Here is a 24985-nt window from a genome sequence, read left to right as displayed (position 1 = left end):
AACTTTTGTAAGTAAGCTGTAAGGAACGAGCCTGCCAAATTACAGCCTTCTACCTACACGGGAAGTTGGAGAATTAGTGATGAGTGAGTGAGTGAGTGAGTGAGGGCTTTGCCTTTTGTTAGTATAGATCAACTCTAGGCAAAGCATTAAGGAAACATCTTTTGAAAAATGAAGCAACATACCAATGTGCATTGCAGCTGGAATACTGAAAATTAATTCCAAATTTTCAAATGTTTCCAAGTAGTGTCATGGTAATCCTGAAATTCATATAACATTGCAAGGCTTTTAAGATTGAGATTGCTTCTTCACAAATGATTTGTATGAACAGTCTATTTGTATAGTAGTTTTGGTGGTAGAAGCTTCTATCATTATCAGTGAAATAGACTATGTTTCGTCTGATGAGAAAGAGCACTCTTTTTTGTTTTCAAGTGAGATAAAATGTTGCTTTACAGCCAACTTCCTATGTAACATTAGAATGATGTCAATTGCCTAAAAGCAAAGAAATCCTTGGCAAAGCACCATACCCAAAATGACAGGTTTTAAATAAAATCTTTGAAATATTTAGCTTCTTGCCTTACATTTAAGATGACAATCTGCTAGAAAACTGCTAGACTGCTAGAAAAGTGTCTCTGGAAATGTTCTGAAATTTTCAAAAACTTAAAATGAACTAGTATTTGGGAAATGATGATTATTATATAGAGGTGAGCATATACTGCACATATACAGACATGCGCTGTTTAACATCTTTCCGACTAATAAGTGCTTGCCATAATGATGGAATCAACTCGTATCCCAAACCAGACACTGTGGAGGTAAGGATGACTACATAGCGATCTGCATGCCATATGGTCACCAGCATTTAAACAAACACAGTCACAGTAATATCCTCTCTAGCTAGCTGCAGCTATTTCAGTGCATCATGGTTCCCAAATGCCCATAAGTCCTACAAGTACTTCCAAGAAACAAAGGAAAGTAACAGACCTTGAAACTAAATTTAAAGTAATAAAATAACACAAAGATGGAAATATGTTAATACCATTAGACGTGAGTCAGATATGGCTCATTCCACAATCTCAACTATCCTTATGGATAAATTTAAGATTCTTGTGGCTGTGGAAAGTTCTGTTCACTTGAAACACACCAGATAGCAAAGCAGCGAGAGGGACCCATATCCAATATGAAAAATGTTGCTTATGAACGGGATAGATCACTAGACCAGGAATTGAATGCCGATCACAGCAAAGGGGCTGAGATTATTTGGAACTTTAAAAGAAAAACCTGAACCAGAATGTGATGTGCAGTCTACTGACAACTCAGGATGGTTCAGGCACTTTAAAAAGCGTTTGAATTGCACAATGTGAAAGTGATTAGTGAGGCTACAAGTGCAGATGCAAAGTCACCTGAAGAATCTGTCGAATAATATGCTAGTGTCTGTTATTTTCTAAGTAAAAGTTAAAAAAAAAATAAAAATTAAATCATACAAATGTAAGGAAAAATTAAAATGTGAAAAAACAAAGTTCAGATTATATAATTCATTTTTTTTAGTGAATGAAGTTTAAAATTAAATACAAATTTTTCACCAACAAATTGTATTACAATTTATACAAACAATGGTAAGCATTATCCAAGACATTTGTACCTGTACATACTGGCACTTTATCTGGTAGAGTACAATACCGTATACTACAGTTGCCTTCACATGCATAAAAACTTCAGCTTCATTAAGAGTAAGTGTGGATTTAACAACAAAAGTCCTCTTTTTCTTCATCAAAACCTCTTTTTTAATTATTATTACAGTAGTTTATATTAATGTATTATTTTAATTGTGTTCATGTTTTATATGTTATTTGTTACTGTTGCGATTTTATTACAAGAATTGTGATGTTCAGCAGTGTACAGTACTGTATATACAGTATGTGTATACATTATATACTGATACTATATGTACCTGTACATACTGTAATATCTGAGGGTCTGTTTAACAACTAAATCGCTTTACAACTATCCGGCCAGAACCATAGGTGGCTGTTAAGTGGTGCATACCCAGATACTGTAGGTGTGTTTATCAATATTTGCATAGTTACCTCATGAGATGAGAGCGCGACGGCTGCTGGTGGCTGAATGACTGGGATCGTCCCAAGCTTGCTTGATGTCTCTCCATCAAGTCTCTGACCGCCGGGCTGCTGGGGCTGTTCTTGCGTGAAAGTGGACGTGCTTCTGGAGGTGGGTTTGAGACAGAGGCTGTAAACTGCAATTTTAACTTCATATGCTGACTTAACTATGGAGAAAAGAAAACAAAATGTTTGACACGTTACACTCTACATTTCTAAGACAAGGATAGTCAAACTACAGTCAGCAGGCAAAATTACCTTGTTTAATACACTTGGAACTTCAAAGTAAAGAAAAATGGAAATGTGACAGACAACTTTGAATGGTTAGGTTTGTGAAATGGAGGGCCATACATTTTGATGTCAGTTAGAAGAGGGCAGACAGGTTAATGAGGACACCTACTGTGGTTTTTGAAACTGAGACTCTGATTGGAGACTGAGACATACTGATGTGCCGACATCATCCTTGCAAACGAAGAGGAAGCGGCTGAGAGTTGCCTTTTTCTGTGGAGGGAGAGTTATTTAAATAATACATTTTGCTCCTGAAAATGTGTGTTTTGGTTGCTGTTAACGAGAAGGAGGTTTTATATCTTTTAAGCTTTTTTTCCCATATTGAAGGGTTTTTTGCCTGATTTTTCACCTGCACAGAAGCAAAAGCAGAGGAGTGTTTTGGGGAGCATTTGGAACAGTTACTTGCTATTTGTATTCAAACTAGCATCAGCAAGGTGTAAGTATGCATCGTAGTAGTAATAGAAACAACGATTCTTTAGTGGGAAAAAAGGTAGCAGCTGACTTCAAAAGTTAAAAGAGCAGACAGAGAAAAGGTAACCTCATAGACAGCAGGCAGTCGAGGGGGAGAAGATTACAGGAGTTTAACACTAGAATTACCAAAGCCTATGAAAAAACACGTAAATCCGGCCCACCTTAAATCCCTTCGCACCTCTGCGTCAGCATCTTTTGTCTTATAAATGTGTCGATATGCAGCAAGCAGCCTGCTATTACATCCCTCTACTGCCGTACAAAGTTTTCTCAGCTCAAGTCTGTTTACCTGCGTGTCAATTGCTTAGGAGTTATATAGAATAAATATTATATGTTATATGGAACACATGCATTTCATGTGTGTTCCTTGCCTACAACAATGCCTAACGACATGAACACAGCATCCACCTTCTTATTGCACATATAAACGAACAAAAAAAAAGTTAACATTACTGTCTAATTGTAAATTAGGCCAGGCCCGAATACAGCGGCAGCTTTTTAACACATTGTATATACAGTACATAGAATACAATGTTTATCTAACTCGGTTTGCTGTTGTTATACTATATAATGACACAACAGAAAAAAAAAACAACTGTTAGGTGTTGAAGAGATCAGGGTCTTCGGCTCCTCTGCAAATTATTGTGTGCAGACATAATCAGATTACTTGGATAAAAAAAATTGAAGATTTGGGGGGTTTACCCTTTGAAGTTGCATAATCATCTATCCAATATATAACAATTTGAAGAGCAGCTCCCTCTTGGCTTTATGCAATATGATCAGGAGCTAAATCAAACAGAATAGATACAAAGAACAGGAGCGGATTATTCTTGTACACTCTTGAAAAAGATTAGAGGAATGGTACAATAGATGAGGGAATAAAACCTCTGATGTTCAAAATCCTCCATGATGCCTCTGTGACAGAAAGTTATCATAGCAGACAGAAGGACTTTTCAAACACGTGAAGCCAAGTAGCTGCAATATTCCACATTGGTGTCTGTCTGGTTGTCTCTTTTCACTGTGCTCTCACAATGTGCAAAAAAATCATTAAGCTTCAGTTACCTAGTAGCACTGAGGTACTGAATGGATAGCAGCTATTTTATCCTTTTAGATTTCTCATAATGTCAAGTCTTTTGCGGTTTCTTTTCCTCTCTTGCTGAAACCCTGGCATTTCCAAGTACATGGACTATGGAGGGTGATTTTGTAAGATGCAAATATCTCAAAATCTAAAAATATCAAACTCCAAAATACTTTGGGTCCCATGCATTTTGGATTCCACATATCATAACATTCAAAATAACTTGTCTAAGGATTGACAGCACAGGATCAACAGCCATCAAAAAAAAAAAAGTAAAAAAGTAATAAATCAAACAGAAATGGCCTAATGTTTACTACTTTAATGATCCATTGTAGCCTATCCCAGCAAGCATGGGGAACATGGCAAGAATAATCCTTTGACAGAGAGCCAGTCCATTACAAGATGAACACACACACACACACACACACACACACACACACCAGGAGCCAATTTAGCAACACCAAACCACCTATCCTTAAAGCCTTAGCACCTGGAGAAAAAACATGTGGGCACCAAGGTTATTATAGTTTTGCCTTTTTATATTAGTTTTTATTTCTATATTTTTTCTGGCCTTACTTGGAAATTCAGTTTAGTTTTAGTTTTCCTTCATCATGCATTTTTAGTTTTAGTTTAGATTTTATTTCACAAAGACATTTCTATTTTATTTTTATATATATTAGTTTCAGTTTTTTTTTTTTTATTATTTTTATTAATTTTATTACAATCCATACAAAGCATTCAAGATTTTACAAAAAGAAAAATTGAGTTAAGTTTTAGTTTTAGTAATTATGGCATGGAGCATCTGGTTTTGTGTCACAATCAGACAGAACTGTACACTTAACAGATTTGGATATGAGTTTAATGTTAGTGGAAGCTTACTATACTGCCTGGTTTACTATCTGGTTTTGTTTTTGTCTAATAAAAACAAGCATAAGCAAAAACTAGACACTAAATATGAACGATTTTACACAATTTTATAATTTTTAAAATATTTTTTCTTGAAAATCACAGGGGCTTAGGAAGAACAGGGCTGTTAGACTTGAATCAGTGTGCAGACCCCACTTAGCTGTATTGAGGGAAACAAAGAACAACAAGCATGCAGTGTCAAGGTTAGGGGTGGTGAGTCTTGAATAGCCCACCATAAGAACAGTAAACCCACAATGAGCAGGGCAAGAGCAAGTAGTAGGAGTATGGACAGACACAAAACAACAGAGACAGCGTCTTATATCAAGAACAACATATACATTATCTTAACCTGTTTATCCAGACTAGGATTGCAGAAAAAACCTGGAGCCTACCGCAGCAGGTTTGGATGCAAGGCAGGAAAAATCCCTGGTATGCAATATGTATGATATGGCTGATGTTAAAAACAAAAAGAATATGATATTTCAACTATCTATTTTGAGAGAGAGAAAAACATTGAGAAAAGACAAATATTTTAAAATATAATTCTGCTAATGAATTACTTTCACAATATCAGGAATTTTAAATTGTGAATATGAACTAAAAATGATAAATTAATAAATATGGAATAAATACAAAAACCCATTAGTAGTTTTTCATCACTTGTCAGGCTCTACCTTTGTTTGCATCGCTTCATTGTTAAACGATGTTTTTAAAGCAAAAGTGATTGGTCAGGAACAATATGCTGATCTTGTATGATGACCTAGTCAGTATCTCGATTAGTGGCATTTTATTTTCAAAAACCGGGAGTGGACTCCCCTCAACTTTCTTGTATACTCAGATATGGGGATGGATATTTGAAGAGTAAACCGCAAGACAATGATTATATTTTTATATTATGTACATTAAGGAACCATCAACAACAAATCAATAATATATTGAACAATTGTTATAAAAGTTGAATAAATCGGACTCTGCAGCATAAATAAAAAAATAAATGTGTTCAGGTAAAGTACCACTTCCGGGTGATGGATTTGGCCCAAAAGTTAACACAGATCTGTAATTAAAGTGTAACAACCACATGCCGAACTTCATCCATCTATCTAGTTGTGTTTTTGAGTTATTGTGTATACACACAGACACACGCACACACAATCCAAGAAACTGTATTGTTGGACACTGGTTAGTCTATAACGTTAAGATTCACCAAAATATCGAGGTCAAATTTTTTCATGATTACTATACCTTCTCTATACTTCGCATAGGAAAAAGCGTTTTTACTTTCTCATATACAAAGTGGCAGGTGAATTGCTGTCAACAAAAAGCTGACACCTGAGAAATAAACTGAAACGTTACTCACTTGTGATTTTTCTATCCAAATGGTTGTTGACCAGCACTTTCTGATTTCAGCCATTTGAATTACATCTTGTTATACAACAAGCGCAAATAAAGGCAGCACACAAATCGCTTTCTATTTCTCACGCTTTACACACCCGCACTCAGCTCGCTCTGTCACCGCAAATGTGGTGTGAACAGCCGCCGTTCACTGGATGAATATGTGCTGGTGGCTCGTGGTGGATGACTCTGCTTTAGAGTTAAAACTTACAAGGTTTAAAGACTATAGACTCAGAATATTCTCCCACATCTAAAAAGGGGCTTATTAGATTAATCAGTGATTCAAAATTGAGCCTGTGTGTTTGTCAGTGAGAGTGGCCCCTGCAATGGAGTTATAGCCATGTTCAGGGCTGGCTTCTGCCTTGCTGCTGCTGCTGTAGAACATGCTCAGGCCCACTGTCGCCTAAATTAAGTCAACTTAAGTGCCGTGTTAAATAAACTGCTTTAAAATGTTTTTTTTTTTTTTTAAATTGGGAACAATACTTCCCTGACACAATATGGCAACATGGAAAAACAGTCAGACAGATCTCACTATAGCAGTAGTGCTTCCTTACCTCAAATAGACCTGCTCGCAGTATCTGGAATGCCACATTGAAAGTGAGAGTGCTTCCTTTCCTGCAGTAGCCCAAATTACTGAGTGGTGTGTGGCACACAACAGCATTGAGTGCAGCTTCAGAGGCTCTGGATTCTTCTTGTGAATGCAGTTTTCCTACAGAACACAGAATGGTTAAGTATGTCACGCATAAACAAGCTACCGTTAAACTCATCTCATCATGCAGTGCTGTGTTTTACATTACGCTTTTTACAAACAACCCAACGGCACCACTCAACTTAAAAGTAACAGTCAGCACGCACTGATTTTCTAAACATCTCGTCTCATACAGTAAACAGTTTAACAGAGAAGCTTGGGTTTTCCTTTCTTAATCTGCTGCTAGATGACTGCCAGGAATCTGAGGGCCACTTTAAAATATAAACTCTGGGAAATCTAAGATAGGCTGCTTGAACCTACATCCTTACACTCTTAGTCAATACTTAAACAAATTAATGATCAGTGTTAAATGGGTTGACATGTACAGTATGTATATGTAAATCTTTTGTTAACATTAATAGATTTTCCTCTGGGTTTTTTCAAGAAAAAGACACATGGAATAAATCAGGTAAAGGTGACTTGTGTTCACTATTCCATAAAATGAAGTTATGCGTTTTAATACAATTTGTTTATAATGGTGCTGGAGAGCACTGATACGTTGTGCATTGGTTGGACAAACAACTAAGAATTTTACTCTACTCTGTACACCTGACAATGTAACTACTGCTACTTCTACAACTCTGAGCTGTTTGGTAAAACAGTGATTACTGAATTCAGTATCCATTTCAAAACATTAGCAGACATTGAGGACGTTAGTTTACTTTCTTCTGACAACATCACAATTCTATTTTCTTTACTACACAGCACTAAGACCCTTACCAGTGATGGCACTTTCAGGGGTCCACACCAGCCTTACTGCCAGGAAGTCCTGTAAATTGTTGAGCAAAGTGTATTGGACTTGGAATCTCTGCCTTACTGCCACTGGAGACTCACAGGATGCCATCATCACAAAGCGAGGGCGGTCAAGGCGAACACTGGGTAACCTGAGGTACAACACAACAAAGAACGTTATTATTAAAAAAATGTAATGAATAAAGACAGCTAGCATCACAACTGCACCTACCTGTAATGTGTGTAAATGAAGTTGGTAAAGGGCAATTTTGGTGTAGACCACTGGAGCACTGCAACCAGAGGAACTTCAAGACCCTGTAAAGTAAATCAAAGAGTTGATAGGACGGTAATGAAATATTACACTTCTTTAACAATGTAAATATCAGAATCCTTAGATGTACTGCTGTGGTTTCCTTCTAAGAGTTACACCAAGTTAAGGCAAAGCAAAAGGCTGCCGGGTCACACTCAAACAACTACCTGACCATGGATATGAAATTCACTATGACTGAAAAATAAGAAAGGCACTATATCAGAGGTGCCTAATGCGACGCTCATGATCGACCAGTAGATCGGAAAGGTAGTGCAGATAGATAGCGTTGCATTCAAAAAAAATTTTTTTTAAATGTTAAGTCTATCATATATCCTCCCTATGGCATTTGCCACTTGATTGACATACAGGGCGGCCAGTCTGAGATCTCTTTTCTTCTAACACACTGGTCATCCCGCACACACTGGTCATCCCGCACATACAACCAAACGCGCAAGCTACTGCAAAACTCCGGCTAAGTGATTTAGTTAGCCTTCCAATTTATATCGACTAAAGAAGGGATTTTAAAAAAAAAATTGTTGTTTATGGGCTAGATGTTGAATTGGAAGAGGATTTTTTTCTCTCACAATGTCACAATCAAAGTGCGTTTGTCTGATCTTTCAATCTATCACTGCTATTCCAAAGAAGGAAAATGTGGAAAGGCACTTTCGAACTGTTCATAAAAACTACGAAACTGACTTGCTGCGGCGATCTGAGAAAGAGAAAGGAGAGGGAACTAAAATCACAGTTAATCGGACAGCTGTCATTTTTCACTCGGCTGAATTCAAAAGCAAAGGCAGACGCACCGAAGCATCATTCTGGGTGAGTCACTCGATCATTAAGCATAAGAAGTTCTTTCAAGATCGAGAGATGATGCCTTCGTTGAGGCAGATGGCTAGGGAGAAATTCCTGCTGAGATTTCAAGACCCCTGGCCGGAGAAAAAGGAGTTTCTCCTTGTCATTAAACATGCAGAATGCAAGCAACTTAATAACGATCAATGGCCGCTAGACTTGGCATTTTTTTTCCGATCTGACCAACTTGTTGAATGAGCTTAATTTATAGCTGCAAGGAAAAGAGAAAACCATGGTCAATATGATTAGCTCAGTTAATGCTTTTAAATGAAAAATGCAACATCTGTCCTCAAAGCTGCAGCTCCTTGATTTGGGGAACATCCAAAGCCTCGTGTCAGAGCTGGAGACTCAATGGAAGGCGTGTGCGCAACTTGACAGCATGCGCTACACAGAGCAGATTGAAAATTGTCTGTCAGACTTTTATCTAATGGAAAAAAAGTAACGATTCGAGTGTTGCCCAATGTAGCGGAGTAAGAGTAGTGTTTCTTCTTCACAAATGTACTCAAGTAAAAGTAAAAAGTATGGTGCAGTAAAACTACTCTTAGAAGTACAATCTCAAGTAAATGTAACGGAGTAAATGTAACTCGTTACTATATATCATTTTTAAAGTAGGTAGATCATTTTGACCTGGTCATTTTAAAAGTAGCTCGCAAACCGAAAAAGTGTGGGCACCCCTGCATTATATAATAAAATTGCTGTTAACGGTGGTATATACTGCAAGACAGACATAATTGAAAGGCATTATACTAGTGTTTCCCATCCTTTGTCAAGTCATACACCAGTTTTTCACATGCCAGTATGTGTGTGACCGACCGGAACGGTTCCATGAATTGAATGTGATCATGTGAGTGGGGGGAGTAAGGTAGTCTGCCTTGATGATTTAAGTGCAATTATTAAATGGGTGGGGTGGGGTTGCTTTTTCCACTCAATCACAAAGTGTTGGATGAATCAAGTACAATCATCGTTTTTTCTCCTTGTTGAACTGAGCTGCTGTGAATTTGATGCAATTGTCACCTTCAATGCCACTGTGGCCATGGCCCATGGGTTAAGAACCCCTGCATTATATATTAAGCCGATGAACAGATCTACGGTACAAAGTTTTTGTTCACAGTATAGTTATAGGTTTGCTACTTCATTTTAATTCTTATTAATTTATACTCCTTTATTTCTTGTGGTTCTCCCTTTCCAAATGTCTTTGTAAATTATACAATTTTAACATACTTTTATTTTTCTTTGTGACAAAAACTCTTTCACTGCTAGGTAGCTAGTTTGTGTCTTTTATCCAATTGCCTAAATGCGTACTCGGAACTCTACCATCCCAAGTGCGGATGCTACTTTAAATTGCCATGAAAAATTAAAATTCCATAGCTCTGCTATATACTTGCTAGCACTTTTTCCAAACATCGTACCCTTAATAAATGTACTGAGCAACTCCAGTGTCATTAGAGAAGCACTTTGGCATAAGTGGTAAGCACTACCTTGGCTAAAGTTATGGTTTTGAGAATTTATATACAGTACGTATATTGGCAGACTGCTCTCTTAAACAGCTCTGAGAAAGATTTGAAATATCGATCCTTGGTTATTATGCTGTATTTTTTAAAGAGACAGGCTAGTCAACTCCCATTTGTACAGCTGTCCTATTAATCTGTATATGTGGCAACAAAGTATTTAGTATATTCAGTGTGCACTTCAAAACAAAGCATCGAGTGAACAATAAGAGATCATTATTTTCCAAAAAGAAAATAAATATGTGCAAAATAGAGACTAGATTGAAGCAGGTTTTCTTAATCCATTTAAACTAGAATAGTCTAAACTAATCTGATTTGTATAATAGTTCTTTTCTTTCAACACTCTACATTCAAACATAAACAGGACCACCGCACAAGTGGTCAGCTGACACCAACCCAGGAAAGGCTGTGGCAGTCAAAATATACTCTGAGGCAGTGGATCAAGCAACTGGGAACCAGGACTGGAAGTTGGTGCCAGCCATTTTTGACTTTGAGCTCCACCAGCCAAGATTTGTCATACCAAGATGCTTTAGAATGGAAAGGAAGTTGGCTTCTGTTACATAAACAGTAGTGAGTATTGTATAACAAGCACATATAAACATTGTATAACTGGACATGGTCATTTCTCTTAATACATATTAATCAAATACTGTCTACGGTTTTGTGGGTAAAATGAATCACCAATCAGAAGTTAATTTGTTTATGGAAAGAATCACGTGGAACTCAGCCAAGTGCATGCCAGTTGGCCATCACAGCTGATGAAATAAACAGTGAAAATTTTATCCTTATATTTTATAACATGAATAAAGGAGCAAACAGTAAACTGTACTCTCTTAAATTTCATAAACGTCTTTATTTTTTTCAGACATACATTTCTGTAGTTAATTTTGTGATCTGAGGTTGCAAAATTCTACTTATCTATCCACTTTCTGAATCTGCTTTTTCCATTACTCGGACAGGGAATCAAAAACTATTCTCAGAGGACTTTACCCCAAAAGTCAAGTTGTACAACTGAATCATGTTTTACTTTAACTTATTACTAACAGCAATTACGGTATGCTTTCTGGCTGAAGATTTACAAGGCAGGCGGCACGGTGGTGCAGTGGTAGCGCTGCTGCCACGCAGTTAGGAGACCCTGGTTTGCTTCCTGGGTCCTCCCTGCGTGGAGTTTGCATGTTCTCCCCGTGTCTGTGTGGATTTCCTCCGGGTACTCCAGTTTCCTCCCACAGTCCAAAGATATGCAGGTTAGGTGCATTGTCGATTCTAAATTGTCCCTAGTGTGTGCTAGGGGTGTAGATGTGTGTGTGTGCCCTGTGGTGAGCTGGCGCCCTACCTGGGGTTTGTCAGGGTCACCCTATGTTGGCTGGGATTGGCTCCAGCAGACCCCTGTGACCCTGTAGTTCAGATATAGCGGGTTGGATAATGGATGGATTTACAAGCCCCATGCAATGATTTCTGAGTTTTTAATTTTGGGTTTGTTTTGTCCTGTAAGTATATTATAGTGGCCTCTTTGAAACAATGCTCATGGTCACAACAGCTGGAACCTGGACTCCAGGTTTAAAGCACGCTTGCTAACCATGTCTTATTTGCGCTTTGTCAACCTTTCATCCTGCTTACTCTTCATGCCATGTAACTTGCCATGTGTTTTTCCTTCTTAACTTATTTGTCCACCATATGGTCAGTGCAGCTCTTTGTGTGCCTCACATCCCTTCTGCTGGAGGTCTCCATTTGCATAAGCTGGAAAGACACTGTGTCTGACCTGATTTGGTCTCAGCACTGAGGCCAAGAAAAGGACGTGGTGTGCTGCTGTATCCTACTCGGCACAGTATTATTATCAACGAATATTAAATAAATAAATAAACAAAAACACGGGTCAGCTAATTTTCTTTTTTCTAGAACATCACCAATTTTCAATCAGTAAAAGATTTTTAGATTTCCAGGTTTTTCTATAGAAGTGGTGTTTTTCAACACTAATTATTAATAATATCGAAATGTCCTCATAGTAGATATCTACTATTCTAGATTTACAATCCCCCCAAATTTCAGCTTTTTAACTAAATGGGTAATAGAATGTTGTTGGTTGGTGAGTGAGCGAGTCATCTTTGCCTTTTACGTACATAGATAATCAGTTCTATACATATGCATACTCGTGTATATTGCTGTTATAGAACACAGGAGGTCTTTTTAGCCTGACCTAAAACATGATGTAGCCTGGGCATGGGAAAGGTCCTAAATGGATAATATGTAGTATTATTATTATTTTAAGTTTCCAACTTTCCTAGTAACTTTCCAGTCTATAGGATGATTTCCTGCTTGCCATGGGTCTTTCCTATATATGTCTATATTATCCTAGGAATCTCTTTGTCTAGTTAAGAGTTGCAAAAATAGTTCTGAGAGTTCAATTGCAACACTCCAGTGGATTGGTTGAATAAATAAATATGTATACACCAAACTTTTTGCAGAGTAACTTCAGAATATTTATTTAAAAGTGAAGCATGACACTATCCACTTAATTTGAGTTGCCAATTAAACTAGCGTACATCTTTGGGGTGCTGATGGAAAATTAGAGAAACTGGAGGAATTCCCATGAAGATATGGGGAAAATGTGCAAACTCCACAAAGGCAAAACTCAGTCTGTTGTCTGATCCCCAGTGAATGTTTTTTGTGTCTACAATCTATGATGCCTGTCTGCTGCTACAATCAATATACTTTTTTGGTTGGATATATAAAAATTGTTTCCGTTAGTTTAGAAATAATTCCTAATCAACAGATGATTTACATTTGGTAAATGCAATTTGGCCGTAGTGATTGATTTGATTTCACCTTTTTAAATTCTTTCATCATGTCAGACATACACAAATCCAACTCTCTACTGAGATCACCCTCATCTTGGATAAGGATAGTAAAAATGGGGTCCAAACAATATGGGTTCATGTAGCCTACTCTAAACACAAATGATGTCACACCTGATAAATAGTGATTACATCCTCTATAGAAAAGTGCAATCACAGGGAAATTTGAGCATACAAAAGTAATTATTTTACAATTCATCTATCTATGACACAGTACTTTTTACATATTGTTTCACTACATAGTGCTTTACAACAATAACAGTACAAGTGTATGTAACAACAAACTGTAACAGAAGATAATTTAAATAAATAGGAGAATCAAAAATAAAACAAACATTTTTAAGAAACAAATGTCATTGCATTACATTTGCTTATTTGGCTGATGCTTTTATCCAAGGCAACTGTCACCATACTAAACATATTCAGAGTACAGTAGAGACAGCATCAATGAGGATGTTGCAGAATAATTGGGTAGAAAATAAAGTAAATGTAGACCTAAGCAATCCAAAATGAAAGAGAAGGTAGGTAGATTTAATACAAAATATGAACAGAGAAAATAATGATATGTGATAGACGTCCAAAATGCAGGGGGAATATTCTGTAAGACAAAGCCACCGAAAGAGGGCAAAATACGCTCATCTGCAAAACCAGTCCACTCTCTACTCATTTCTAACTCCATAATAGCAAATAACAATGATTGTGATTACCTCTTTTACGTCCTCCTGTGGTCGTTCATTAACCTGAAGTTTAAAAAGGAAGTTATGCTCCTCCAGGGCACTGAGTGTGGTAGGAAGACCACTAGAAAGGCTGTCCACTCTGTAGAAGGATGCCATGGCCACATCACCTGACTGATGGCTATTCAGAAACAGAATACAAAGAGATTATTTTTGTTTAAGAGCCAGTTTCAATCCATTCTTGTTCTCCTCTAACTGCAGCATACTGTATATTATATTCTCAAAATACACCATTTCAAAAGCTTTCCTTTCTGTGCTTACCAAAGTACAATGTCATTCCATGCCATTTTTTGACATTGACCCTTTCTCCTTCTGTCTCTAGAAATATTTTACATAAACGATAACAAGCTGGCCCTCCATACTGCTGCATAGATAATATGTCAGGGCTCTGTTACCGCTTTCTATCTTTACCTGGTCTTAATTAAAATGTAACTAGGGAACATAAAGATACTCACACACATGCAATTACAATATCATTAATAACATGTATTTATACTGCATATCTAGTATTAATGCAGATATTTTAAAGATGCAGAAAAGAATACATACACAAATAAATGTACCTTTGGAGTCTTAGCACTCTCTCCAATTTGATCAGGAAACAAAAGGCGAGTCAAAAGTGGGTTTAACAGACAGTCAAAAGGAAAGTCATGGTGTGGATGATGTCATATGCAACCACCACATTTTCTACATACGGTTCCTTCCTCTTTTACATCATTGCTGAGACATGACGCTCTCCAAACAACAGAGGAAAAATAATTTTAATCCATAAAAGCAACCTAGGTCTTCTATATCAAGGCCAAGGTGTTTTTTTTTTTAATATCTGTTTGGCTCTTTTGGTCATGACTGTAAACTTTATATCAACAATTTGATATTGATTGATATTTTACTTTCCTAAAGACAAGTGCAAGTTAAAAGTAATTCAGCCACATTTCCATACCCTTTGACAGGTGCTTTCTTTGTGTGTTGCATGATTGTTTCTTTAACTGTTGCAGCTAGGATTGCCAGATCAGAAATACGGGACACAAAATCTCTTTCTATATATATATATATATATATATATATATATATATATATAAAACTTTATACATGCCCCCTACACACCCAGACCAATATATTATATAAAAGTAGAGACATAAGTTAAAAATGTAAAGCAAGGATTTTAATGGGTTATGAGGAAAACAAAAGTAAAATCATTTGAATTTTATCATTTGGAAATTATTTAATACTAGCTAAAAAAATTCTGTAAAAGTGAAATAATTTGAAAACATTTATTTAATACAGACAACACAGAAATATTATTATTTTTTTAATACAGGCAGTTGGAAAAAAAGTGGGCTATGGCAAGTAGTAACAACATACTTTATTGATACTGTATGTTGCAACGCTGAAACAGAATTGCACAGCAGCGCTACTGGAGAGCAAAACGGTAAGAGTGTCGCTGTCCTCAGCCAACCATAGCAACTGAACAAGTTGCAACCAGGCAGCAAACACTACTTTCCTTGTTACATTTGGGCTATTTTCATCAAGAGAATCTGAGAAAACAAAGTATAAATTACTTATAAAGTTACAACTAAGTACCATAAGAAGGTAGTAAAATATATATTTTTATTAAGAAATTTGAAAATGAACTAACTATGGGACATTTCGGTGTCCCTGAAAGGTCAGTATGGGACAGGGAACAAAATTATCAAATATGGGACATGTCCCCTATATAAGGGATGTCTGGCAACCCTAGTTGCAGTTTAATTTCGAGTCAATAGTTTCTATCTATGCACTTTAATTACTCTCACATCCACTTGAAACTGAATTCCCAAATTTAGGGGATATGTGTTGCATTATACTGTTTGGAGGGTAAAAGTGTTATACCATTTGTATTAGAACTGCTTCAGTTATATATTTTCAATGTCTTTACGGGACTCTCAGTCTTGCGTATTAAAATATACTGTAGTATTTATCAGTCACTTTGTGCATAAATGTTAAAATATAGTAATCCCATCACTACAGCTTCAGCAATCTGCTATTCACCAACCAATAATGCATAAGTAAATCTGTGATCATTTACCTTTGCATTGTATTTTGTGTCATTAAATAGGGTGTCTCTTTTTAAAGATTAATGGTTATTAACCAACAGTTAAAGAAATGAGATCAAGGTTTCCTCCCTAAAAGCTACCCTAGAACCAAACCTGAAGCCAATCATTCCCTACCACATCCCGCATTTCCAGAATTTCCTCAGGGCCAAGTTAATTATCTACCAAACCGCTTCACAGTCCTAGACGTTACTAACTCTACTGCATGTTTTGAATGTGTAAGACATAAATGACATTAATGTTGCATTCACTCTAGGTACAGTATAAGGAACCATACTCAGCCAGGTTAGGACTGGGTCCTGGTTTATTGCTATTATTTTCCCCCTTTAGGCACCCATGAAAATCTGTAGCTTTCCTGGCTGTCAGTATAACTTAACAGGAATGTCATTCATGAGAACATGGTGATGTCATGATCGCAGATTTTTTATTTTTATTGTGAATTGGAATAATTGGTTTTAGAAAACAGATGGACTACTTAAGATTTCAGTTAGTGTATGTTTGTGTCAGTATATGTGCATAAATTACAGTGCATTTTTTATATCGATAAACCTTTCTTATTTCATTGAGTCACTGAGTCTTGTGACTGTCCCACATGAAGTCCTTTAAAGGCTAATTTTTCTAAGGAGTGGTTTTCTTATGCTGGTGCAAACTTTTCACCTGGTCTGTACTCTTTTACAGATCTTTCACATTTTTAAAGAATAAACCAAAATCTGACCTCAGAGGTATACATACAGAAGTTAAAACAAAGAAATCAAAACATGGGTTTTGTGATGTGGTTTTGCTTGAAACATTTACAGTAGTTCAGTTCATGGAGGCAATGAACCATAGAGCTTGCATATCTTCCAGATGTGCAGAGAAACTTTAAGATTTTCTTAAATGGCTCTAACACAGGCAGTCCCCGGGTTATGGACAAGATAGGGACTGTAGGTTTGTTCTTAAGTTGAATTTGTATGTAAGTCGGAACAGGTACATTATTTTAATAAATGCTATTGTTGACCGATTGTAACCAAGTGCTCTGCCAATGAATGATGGAGTTTCACTTCTCTCTGAAGTTTTTATTATTTCTACTTTATTTTCCATGGTGATAGTTTATCTCTTCTTTACTGTATCACCAGCACATGCATCAGATTTGTGTTTCAGAGACATTGTTGAAGGTTGAAGACAAAAGGTTAAGATGAGCTCTTCTGCACAGCACTGTACATGCTATCACAGCAGGAAGGCGCCCCTCATCAGCACGTCTGGCGTACTGAATGAGATACGTAAATAGCAGGAAGTTGTAACAGTACAAGCAGGCTTGCTATTGAGAATGAATGGGGGCGGTGAGGGGCGATCCACCATTCGCCCAATACACAGTCACCTTCACTTACATACAGTATGCTGCCTGCAGCGTCTGCCCACTGAGAACGAACAGGGCATGGCCAAAGGCGGGTAGTGAATCGCCCACCACTGACCCCATTCAACAGGCAGCCACCCGAGGCACACTATACAATGCTGCCACCCGCCGCCCCATTCACCCTCAATGGCCTCCACTCTGCCACAACTGGGTCACCACTTGCAGCATCACCAGCCACCCACTGAGAACAAACAGAGCAGTCAGAAGCAGTAGCTGCAGTGGCGTGGTGGGCGGGCAGCGAACCACCCCATCAAGCCTCTGTCCTGCACAAGAGCGGTAGCTGTGGCCCCGGCGACTATGGACCCCAAGTCACCACTTGCCACGCACCCAGCCGCCCAATGAGAATGAATGTGGTGCAGTTCCCACGGCCCTACTTCATCAACTGGAGCCACTCGAGGGACACTACATTGCGTGAGCAGCGAAAACGCCCCCTTCAGCCACCACTTGCAGTGTCCCCAGGCCGAAGATGACAGAGCAGCAGTTACTGAGGAGCCTGCGTCGCATCCCCAGACAGATGAAGGAGCAGCCGTGGCCGCGTTCGTAAGTCATATGTACGTAACTTGGGGACTACCTGTACCTGTATCAGTTAATAACTGTCAAAAGGTTACACATTTAAATAATGGTTGAAGATGCTATACAAAACCATCCATCAACTCACCACACATTGTCCACAAGAAGCACAGAGCCATCTGGCATCATGGGAAGGTAGCAGGCATTGAAGTTTGGCAGAATTTTAACATCTCGAATGGAGATCTCCTCCTGGGAGGATGTGTTCAACACTAAAGAAAGATCAGATCACAGTCAGTGATGAAAAACATGTTTAAGGTTTAAATCTGAAACAAATCTGTCCATAGTCCACTTATGATTCTCTAATTTTATACCCTGAAAAGGTATTCACAGACCCCATGCCACATATTCAGCATGATTTTAGATTTCCAGATCTTAAAAAAAAATTTCATGCTCCAAAATTTTCATAGAAATAAGGAAAATCAAAATAGGTCCAGAGTTATTCTAAATTGGCTTTCAAAATTTTCAATTTGTTACATCATCAAAATCATGTAAAAATAATCAAACATGATAAAGTCTTTCTCTTCCTTATTATAATTCAAGACTGGATTAATCAAATACAGATTAAAGTAATATTCTATATCATGCTAACAAAAACAATTCCAGAACCAGGCATCATATAAAAACACTTTCAAAAAAAGAATAATCTAATGCTAAAAGATCAAAAATGACCACAAATTTAACCGATAATTCCTGACCCACAAAACTGTTGGAAGAATTTTAACTTGGGTTAAGTAACATACTGCTTAGATTGATAAACGTCTGATACTCAAAATACCTCACACAACAATAAGTAGTAAACTTAACAATCACAAAAAGATATTTTAAATTCTTTAGAACAACTGTACAGCCAATTTTTATAAGCAATGTGCCTTGCAGATATGAACGATAGGGAATTTCCAACCAGTTCCTAGGGTCAATCCCATTACAGCGTGTTCTGGTGATTACTGGATTTGATGCACCCTTGGGGTCTTCCATAAATTCAAAGTACCGTAAAACCCTTTGATAACATCACTGGGACTGGGAGAATAAAGCTGGTGCCACACCAGTTCCCCACAGTCTGGTGCTAGTCAGTGAGAATTTCAGAAGAAAACCAGAGCACCCACAGGAAACTTTCTAAATACAATACACAAGGATGAAAACACTAATCATTGCTTAAAAAAAATTCCAATTGCCAGGTGGAAAAAGACTGCATTAATAACGCCACTTATTAAATGAAACAGAGATGTTCTTTTTTTTTTTTTTTATTTTCGCACATATCCCTTGGGGTCAGAGCACAGGGTCAGCTATTGCACGACGCCCTGGGAGCAATTGCAGGTTAAGGGCCTTGCTCAAGGGCCCAGCAGAGTAGGATCTCCTTTGGCAGTAACGAGGATTTGAACCGGCAGCCTTCCGGATACCAGCACAGATCCTTAGCCTCAGAGCCACCAGTCCGCCACATTCTGGAAACACATTTACATTTGCTACTGTCTGACCTACATACAGTCATATGAAAAAGTTTGGGAACCCCTCTCAGCCTGCATTATAATTTGCTCTACTTTCAACAAAAAAAGATAACAGTGGTCTTTCATTTCCTAGGAACATCTGAGTATTGGGGTGTTTTCCGAACAAAGATTTTTAGTGAAGCAGTATTTAGTTGTATGAAATTAAATCAAATGTGAAAAACTGGCTGTGCACAAATTTGGGTACCCTTGTAATTTTGCTGATTTGAATGCATGTAACTGCTCAATACTGATTACTTGAAACACCAAATTGGTTAGATTAGCTCGTTAAGTCTTGAACTTCATGGAAAGGTGTGTCCAATCATGAGAAAAGGTATTTAAGGTGGTCAATTGCAAGTTGTGTTTCCCTTTGACTCTCCTCTGAAGAATGACAGCATAGGATTCTCAAAGCAACTCCCAAAAGATCAGAAAACAAAGATTGTTCAGTATCATGGTTTAGGGAAAGGCTACAAAATGCTATCTCAGAGGTTTAAACTGTCGGTTTCACCTGTAAAGAATGTAATCAGGAAATGGAAGGCCACAGGCAGAGTTGCTGTTAAACCCAGGTCTGGCAGGCCAAGAAAAATACAGGAGCGTCATATGCGCAGGATTGTGAGAATGGTTACAGACAACCCACAGATCACCTGCAAGAACATCTTGCTGCAAATTGTGCATCTGTACATCGTTCTATAATTCAGTGCAATTTGCACAAAGAACATCTGTATGGCAGGGTGATGAGAAAGAAGCCTTTTCTGCACTCATGCCACAAATAGAGTCGCTTGTTGTACGCAAATGCTTATTTAGACAAGCCAGATTCATTTTGGAACAAAGTGCTTTGGACTGATGTGACAAAAATTGAGTTTTGGTCATAACAAAAAGTGCTTTTGCATGGCGGAAGAAGAACACCACATTTCAAGAAAAACACCTGCTACCTACTGTCAAATTTGGTGGAGGTTCCATCATGCTGTGGGGCTGTGTGGCTAGTTCAGGGACTGGGGCCCTTGTTATCGAGGGTCAGATGAATTCAACCCAATATCAACAAATTCTTCAGGATAATGTTCAAGCATCAGTCACAAAGTTGAAGTTACGCAGGGGTTGGATATTCCAACAAGACAATGACCCAAACACACAGTTCAAAATCTACAAAGGCATTCATGCAGAGGGAGAAGTACCATGTTCTGGAATGGCCGTCACTGTCACCTGACTTGAATATCATCATAAATCTATGGGATTATTTGAAACAGTCTGTCCATGCTCGGCAGCCATCAAATTTAACTGAACTGGAGAGATTTTGTATGGAAGAATGGTCAAAAATACCTCCATCCAGAATCCAGACACTCATCAAAGGCTATAGGAGGTGTCTAGAGGCTGTTATATTTGCAAAAGTAGGCTCAACTAAGTATTAATGTAATATCTCTGTTGGGGTGCCCAAATTTATGCACCGGTCTAATTTTGCTATGATGCATATTGCATATTTTCTGTTAATCTAAAAAACTTAATGTCACTGCTGAAATACTACTGTTTCCATAAGGCATGTCATATATTGAAAGGAAGTTGCTACTTTGAAAGATCAGTCAATGATAAACACATATCCAAAGAATTAAAAGGGATTCCCAAACTTTTTAATGACTGTACATGTCAGTGTTTGTGCAGAAGTGTGGGGGCTGGGAGGGTGCTGGAAAGAAAAAAAATTCCAGTCAGTAATAGAGAACATTTACTATTTATCAAGGACAGCATTACTAATTGTAAAAGAAAAGAGAGAATTACTTAATATAACACAAAAATCAGAATTTGGAAGGGGAAAATGTTTGCCCTTTGAACCTCATTGGTCATCAATGGGAACAACTATAAATTAGTTCCAAATATTTTTTCCAAAAATGCAAAAGCAAGAAATAAGAACATGACATTCAAAATGTTCAAACTGTAAAGCACAAACAGATTAATGTAACTCTTCTACATTTTTTTGTCAAAAAACAGGTCAAAAAAAGTTTTAGAAACTAATTCAACTTATGGCACACAGTAATGGAAATTGCTGTATACCTTGTAGCAACTGAGTCCTCAGCGAGACGTTATGCGGTTTGTGGTTGGCTAATGAGATGGCTAACAAGTCTATATGATAAACATCACTTTTACTGAGCTTTTTTTTCCTCTTGCTCCCTGACTGGCAACTGGACACTCCCAATTGATTATAATCTCATCGCTCCTTTGTGTTATGCTTTTGACATACTGTACGTACCTTTCAGGATGGTGAGGTATTTTCCAGACACGGTCATCTGTTGGCACTTCACTGTGGGAGGCGGTAACACCGTTAAGGTTGTGCTTACTGAGGAAAAAAAAGTACACAAAACAATAAAAAGTTTAAACCATTGTCTAAAAAAGTAAATTAGCCCCAACCCACTGTGCATCTCTTTAAATACTAAATGTCCTAGGAGCACACAAAGCACACTTTCAAAAAGTATTTGCATTCCTACAAAACAAGCCTTATGTCCCCTTGCTTTGAAAGGGGGTGACAAAGCAATAAAATCCTTGAGTGTTACAGAATAAATGCTAGAAGAGGCCGACTTTCAACCTTTATTTACGGTGTTCCTTCTAAATTCAACAGCTATCCATTCTATCTTTAACTTTAACCCCATAATTACAAAGACTTGCCTTTAATCTATTTTAGAACTGTGCACAAATACATAATATGAGTTTACAGGAGAATAGGAAATAGCCCAACAACACTTTTAAATTTCAGTTCACCTAACAGTGGCAGCTAGTAAAAAAAAATAAATAAATAAAATAATTGGGTGGGAGCACAGTTTTTTGGGGGAAAAGCTAAAGCAGCACTTATCTATTATTATCTACCTGTCTATCCATTATATAGTGCCTTACATATCTATCAATCTATCTGGTTACTCCACATGCTCTTGTGGTCCTCATCATAACGTCAATGCACATCATGGCCTGTACAATACCAGACCCATTGGACAAATCCAGGCCAAAATGTATTATACCCTTTCCACCATGCTGCCCAATCTGATGCTAGCTTTCCCAATTCTACTGTGCTCCAAATCTTCAGTTTGTGACATCCACAGTCCCCTTATTCCTCCATAACTTCTCTATAGAAGTGGAAAGGAACAGGTGCCCCTGGCACGCAAACTGTATACTACACCGGTATCTCTAAATTGCCCAACTCTCTGCAAGCTTGCCCAGTCCACACCCCTCCTCCAGAATGTTCCAATAACCTTTTTTTTCTGCAGTGGCACAATTTTTGAAACCAGAATAATCTGAAGTCACACCACTATTTTATTAGCTGCAATATACAGTCTCTCTCATACATTTGCTCAACTGAAGGGGCAGAACTCCCGGAGAAGATGGTGATAAAGGACCTACAAGATCACGTCTTGTACTGCAGGTAAATCCACAACTTCATAAAGGTAAATCACAACTTCATAAAAGACGCTGCTGTTAAATACTCGTGGGCTAATCCACAAGTTCATAGAGACGCGGTCGCTAAATACTCACAGGGAATTCCACAAGTTCATAGACACGTTGCCATTAAATATTTGCAGGCAAATCTACAAGTTGATACCAGGAATGCCTGTTAAACATGTTAGATTCACGGGTAGCGATTTGGGTGGTGAGATGTCTATCGAGGTGATCACCATCGATCAAAGAACCGTCACTTACCGAGTGGTTTCCATGCCCGGAGATGCTGCCTGCCTTTTTCATTCTCTGTGTTACATATTGCACTGACATATCAGGCTCAATCTTGATATCCAGAGGAACATTGCGTCTTATGTATTGAATGACTGGGACAGGTTCAAGGTGTGGATTGATGACAGTACAGGAGATAATTATACTACACAGGGGCACTATAAGAGTGAAATGCTTAAGCCCTTCACCTATGCTTCTACATTTGAGTTGATGGCTGCCGCATGAATTGTTCGGTTGTCGATTTTAACTGTACCGAAATGGCCACATATTTTACACCTTTGGAGAATCGTCAATGCCTCTTAAACATCTTAGGTTCACAAATGACGATTTGAGTAGTGGACACTTTGATGTTTATGAATGTTTCAACTCTCAAAAGCTGGATGCGAGGTTATCGATGAAGCCGGTTGTATGCTTACAATGCTTGACAGATGCCAAATGTCACTTCAACACAAGTCCTGCAAATACTAACATGATTCAAACAAACCATGAAACTCAAACCGATGACAGCAGCAGTCCAATCTGTGAGAAAACAGTAAAAGGGATGCATGTCAGACGTCGTGCTACATTTTCTGTTACAGCTAGACGAAAACAACTTTGTGACACTGCCACCAAATACTCGCAGAAAAATCCACAACTTAATATTGGGAATGCCTGTTAAACATCTTAGATTCATGAGTACTGATTTGGGAAGTGAATACTTCAATGAATGAAACCAGTTATCTTTACAATGGTTGACAAACACGGAATGTAGCTTGAACACAACACATCCTCCAAATATGAACCTGATTGAAAGAAATAATGATAATCAAATCCTTGATGACAGCAACACTCATAACAATCACAAAACAATTATATTGACAATCATGTTACATTATTTTTAAAATGTTTCCTTTTCTTTTTCATAACTTCTTTAACACACTACTTCTCCGCTGTGAAGTGTGGGTATTTTGCTAGTTAACCTATAAAGCTTTAAATGGCCTTGCACCAGCCTACATCAGTAACCTCCTCCATCACTATGATCCTGTTCAAGCACAGATTCTGGCAATCTTGTTGTGCCCCAAACTAACCTGTGCTCTGTGGGTGACAGATCCTTCAGTGCTATTGCACCATTAATTTTGGAATGACCTCCCTAAATTAAAGAAATCAGCTGTTTCAGTTTATTCTTTTAAAAGGCAAATTAAAAATTAATTTGTTTAGGACTGCATTCAACTTACCCAGAAGTTCTAACCCTTTATTTCAGTTTTCACCTTTGTCCATGTGCTCAGGATGATCTACATCTGTATCACTAATTATGCTATTTGTTCATGGTTTTCTCATAGTATTTTATGTTTTTATTATGGTTTCTAGCCTTTTACTTCACTCCAAAGCTTTGTATATTCTGTATTTATCTTTATTTAGCGTTTCATACAGATATTATCTGTATCCAATGTTGTATATTCTTTCTGAATTTTTGTGAAGTGCTTTGAGCCAGGGAAAGGTGCTAAAGAAATAAAATGTACTAGCCAACCCGCGGCGTATCATACGGCGCATAATCAGGCCGCTTTTTAAATGATTTTTAAGCACAGAGGAAAAAATAAACATTTGAAAAATCCGTAATTTAATAAACCACCAAGAAAAAGTAACATTGCAACAATGCACGCTACAAACCAACATACAATTGTCCGTGACTGAAAACCGGAGGAGCGCCGTCGCACTTTCTCCTTCCAAAGCGAAGGACGGGGTTGAACGGCGCTGGTTCAGTACGCACTGCCCGCTTATGTGCCCGCCCCCAACTCCCTA

The 24985-nt window shown here is 37.8% G+C and overlaps 1 protein-coding gene across 1 annotated transcript in view; it reads right to left on the bottom strand.

Moving 5' to 3' along the window:
• trappc14 (trafficking protein particle complex subunit 14) overlaps window positions 1-24985 on the bottom strand; it is a 72272-nt gene that overhangs the window by 8722 nt on the left and 38565 nt on the right. The window contains exons 4-10 of the mRNA XM_039747232.1: window positions 21744-21830; window positions 18118-18238; window positions 13950-14097; window positions 7956-8038; window positions 7712-7875; window positions 6798-6952; window positions 2085-2278 (exon numbers count right to left, since the gene is read on the bottom strand). Of these exons, the coding sequence (XP_039603166.1) occupies window positions 2085-2278; window positions 6798-6952; window positions 7712-7875; window positions 7956-8038; window positions 13950-14097; window positions 18118-18238; window positions 21744-21830 (952 nt within the window). The remainder of the gene's footprint in view (window positions 1-2084; window positions 2279-6797; window positions 6953-7711; window positions 7876-7955; window positions 8039-13949; window positions 14098-18117; window positions 18239-21743; window positions 21831-24985) is intronic.

This window comes from Polypterus senegalus, chromosome 3 (genome assembly GCF_016835505.1).
Source record: "Polypterus senegalus isolate Bchr_013 chromosome 3, ASM1683550v1, whole genome shotgun sequence".
NCBI classification, from domain to species: Eukaryota; Metazoa; Chordata; class Cladistia; order Polypteriformes; family Polypteridae; genus Polypterus; species Polypterus senegalus.
The sequence above is the reverse complement of the archived record's forward strand: the minus strand, read 5'-3'. Positions and strand labels throughout refer to the sequence as shown.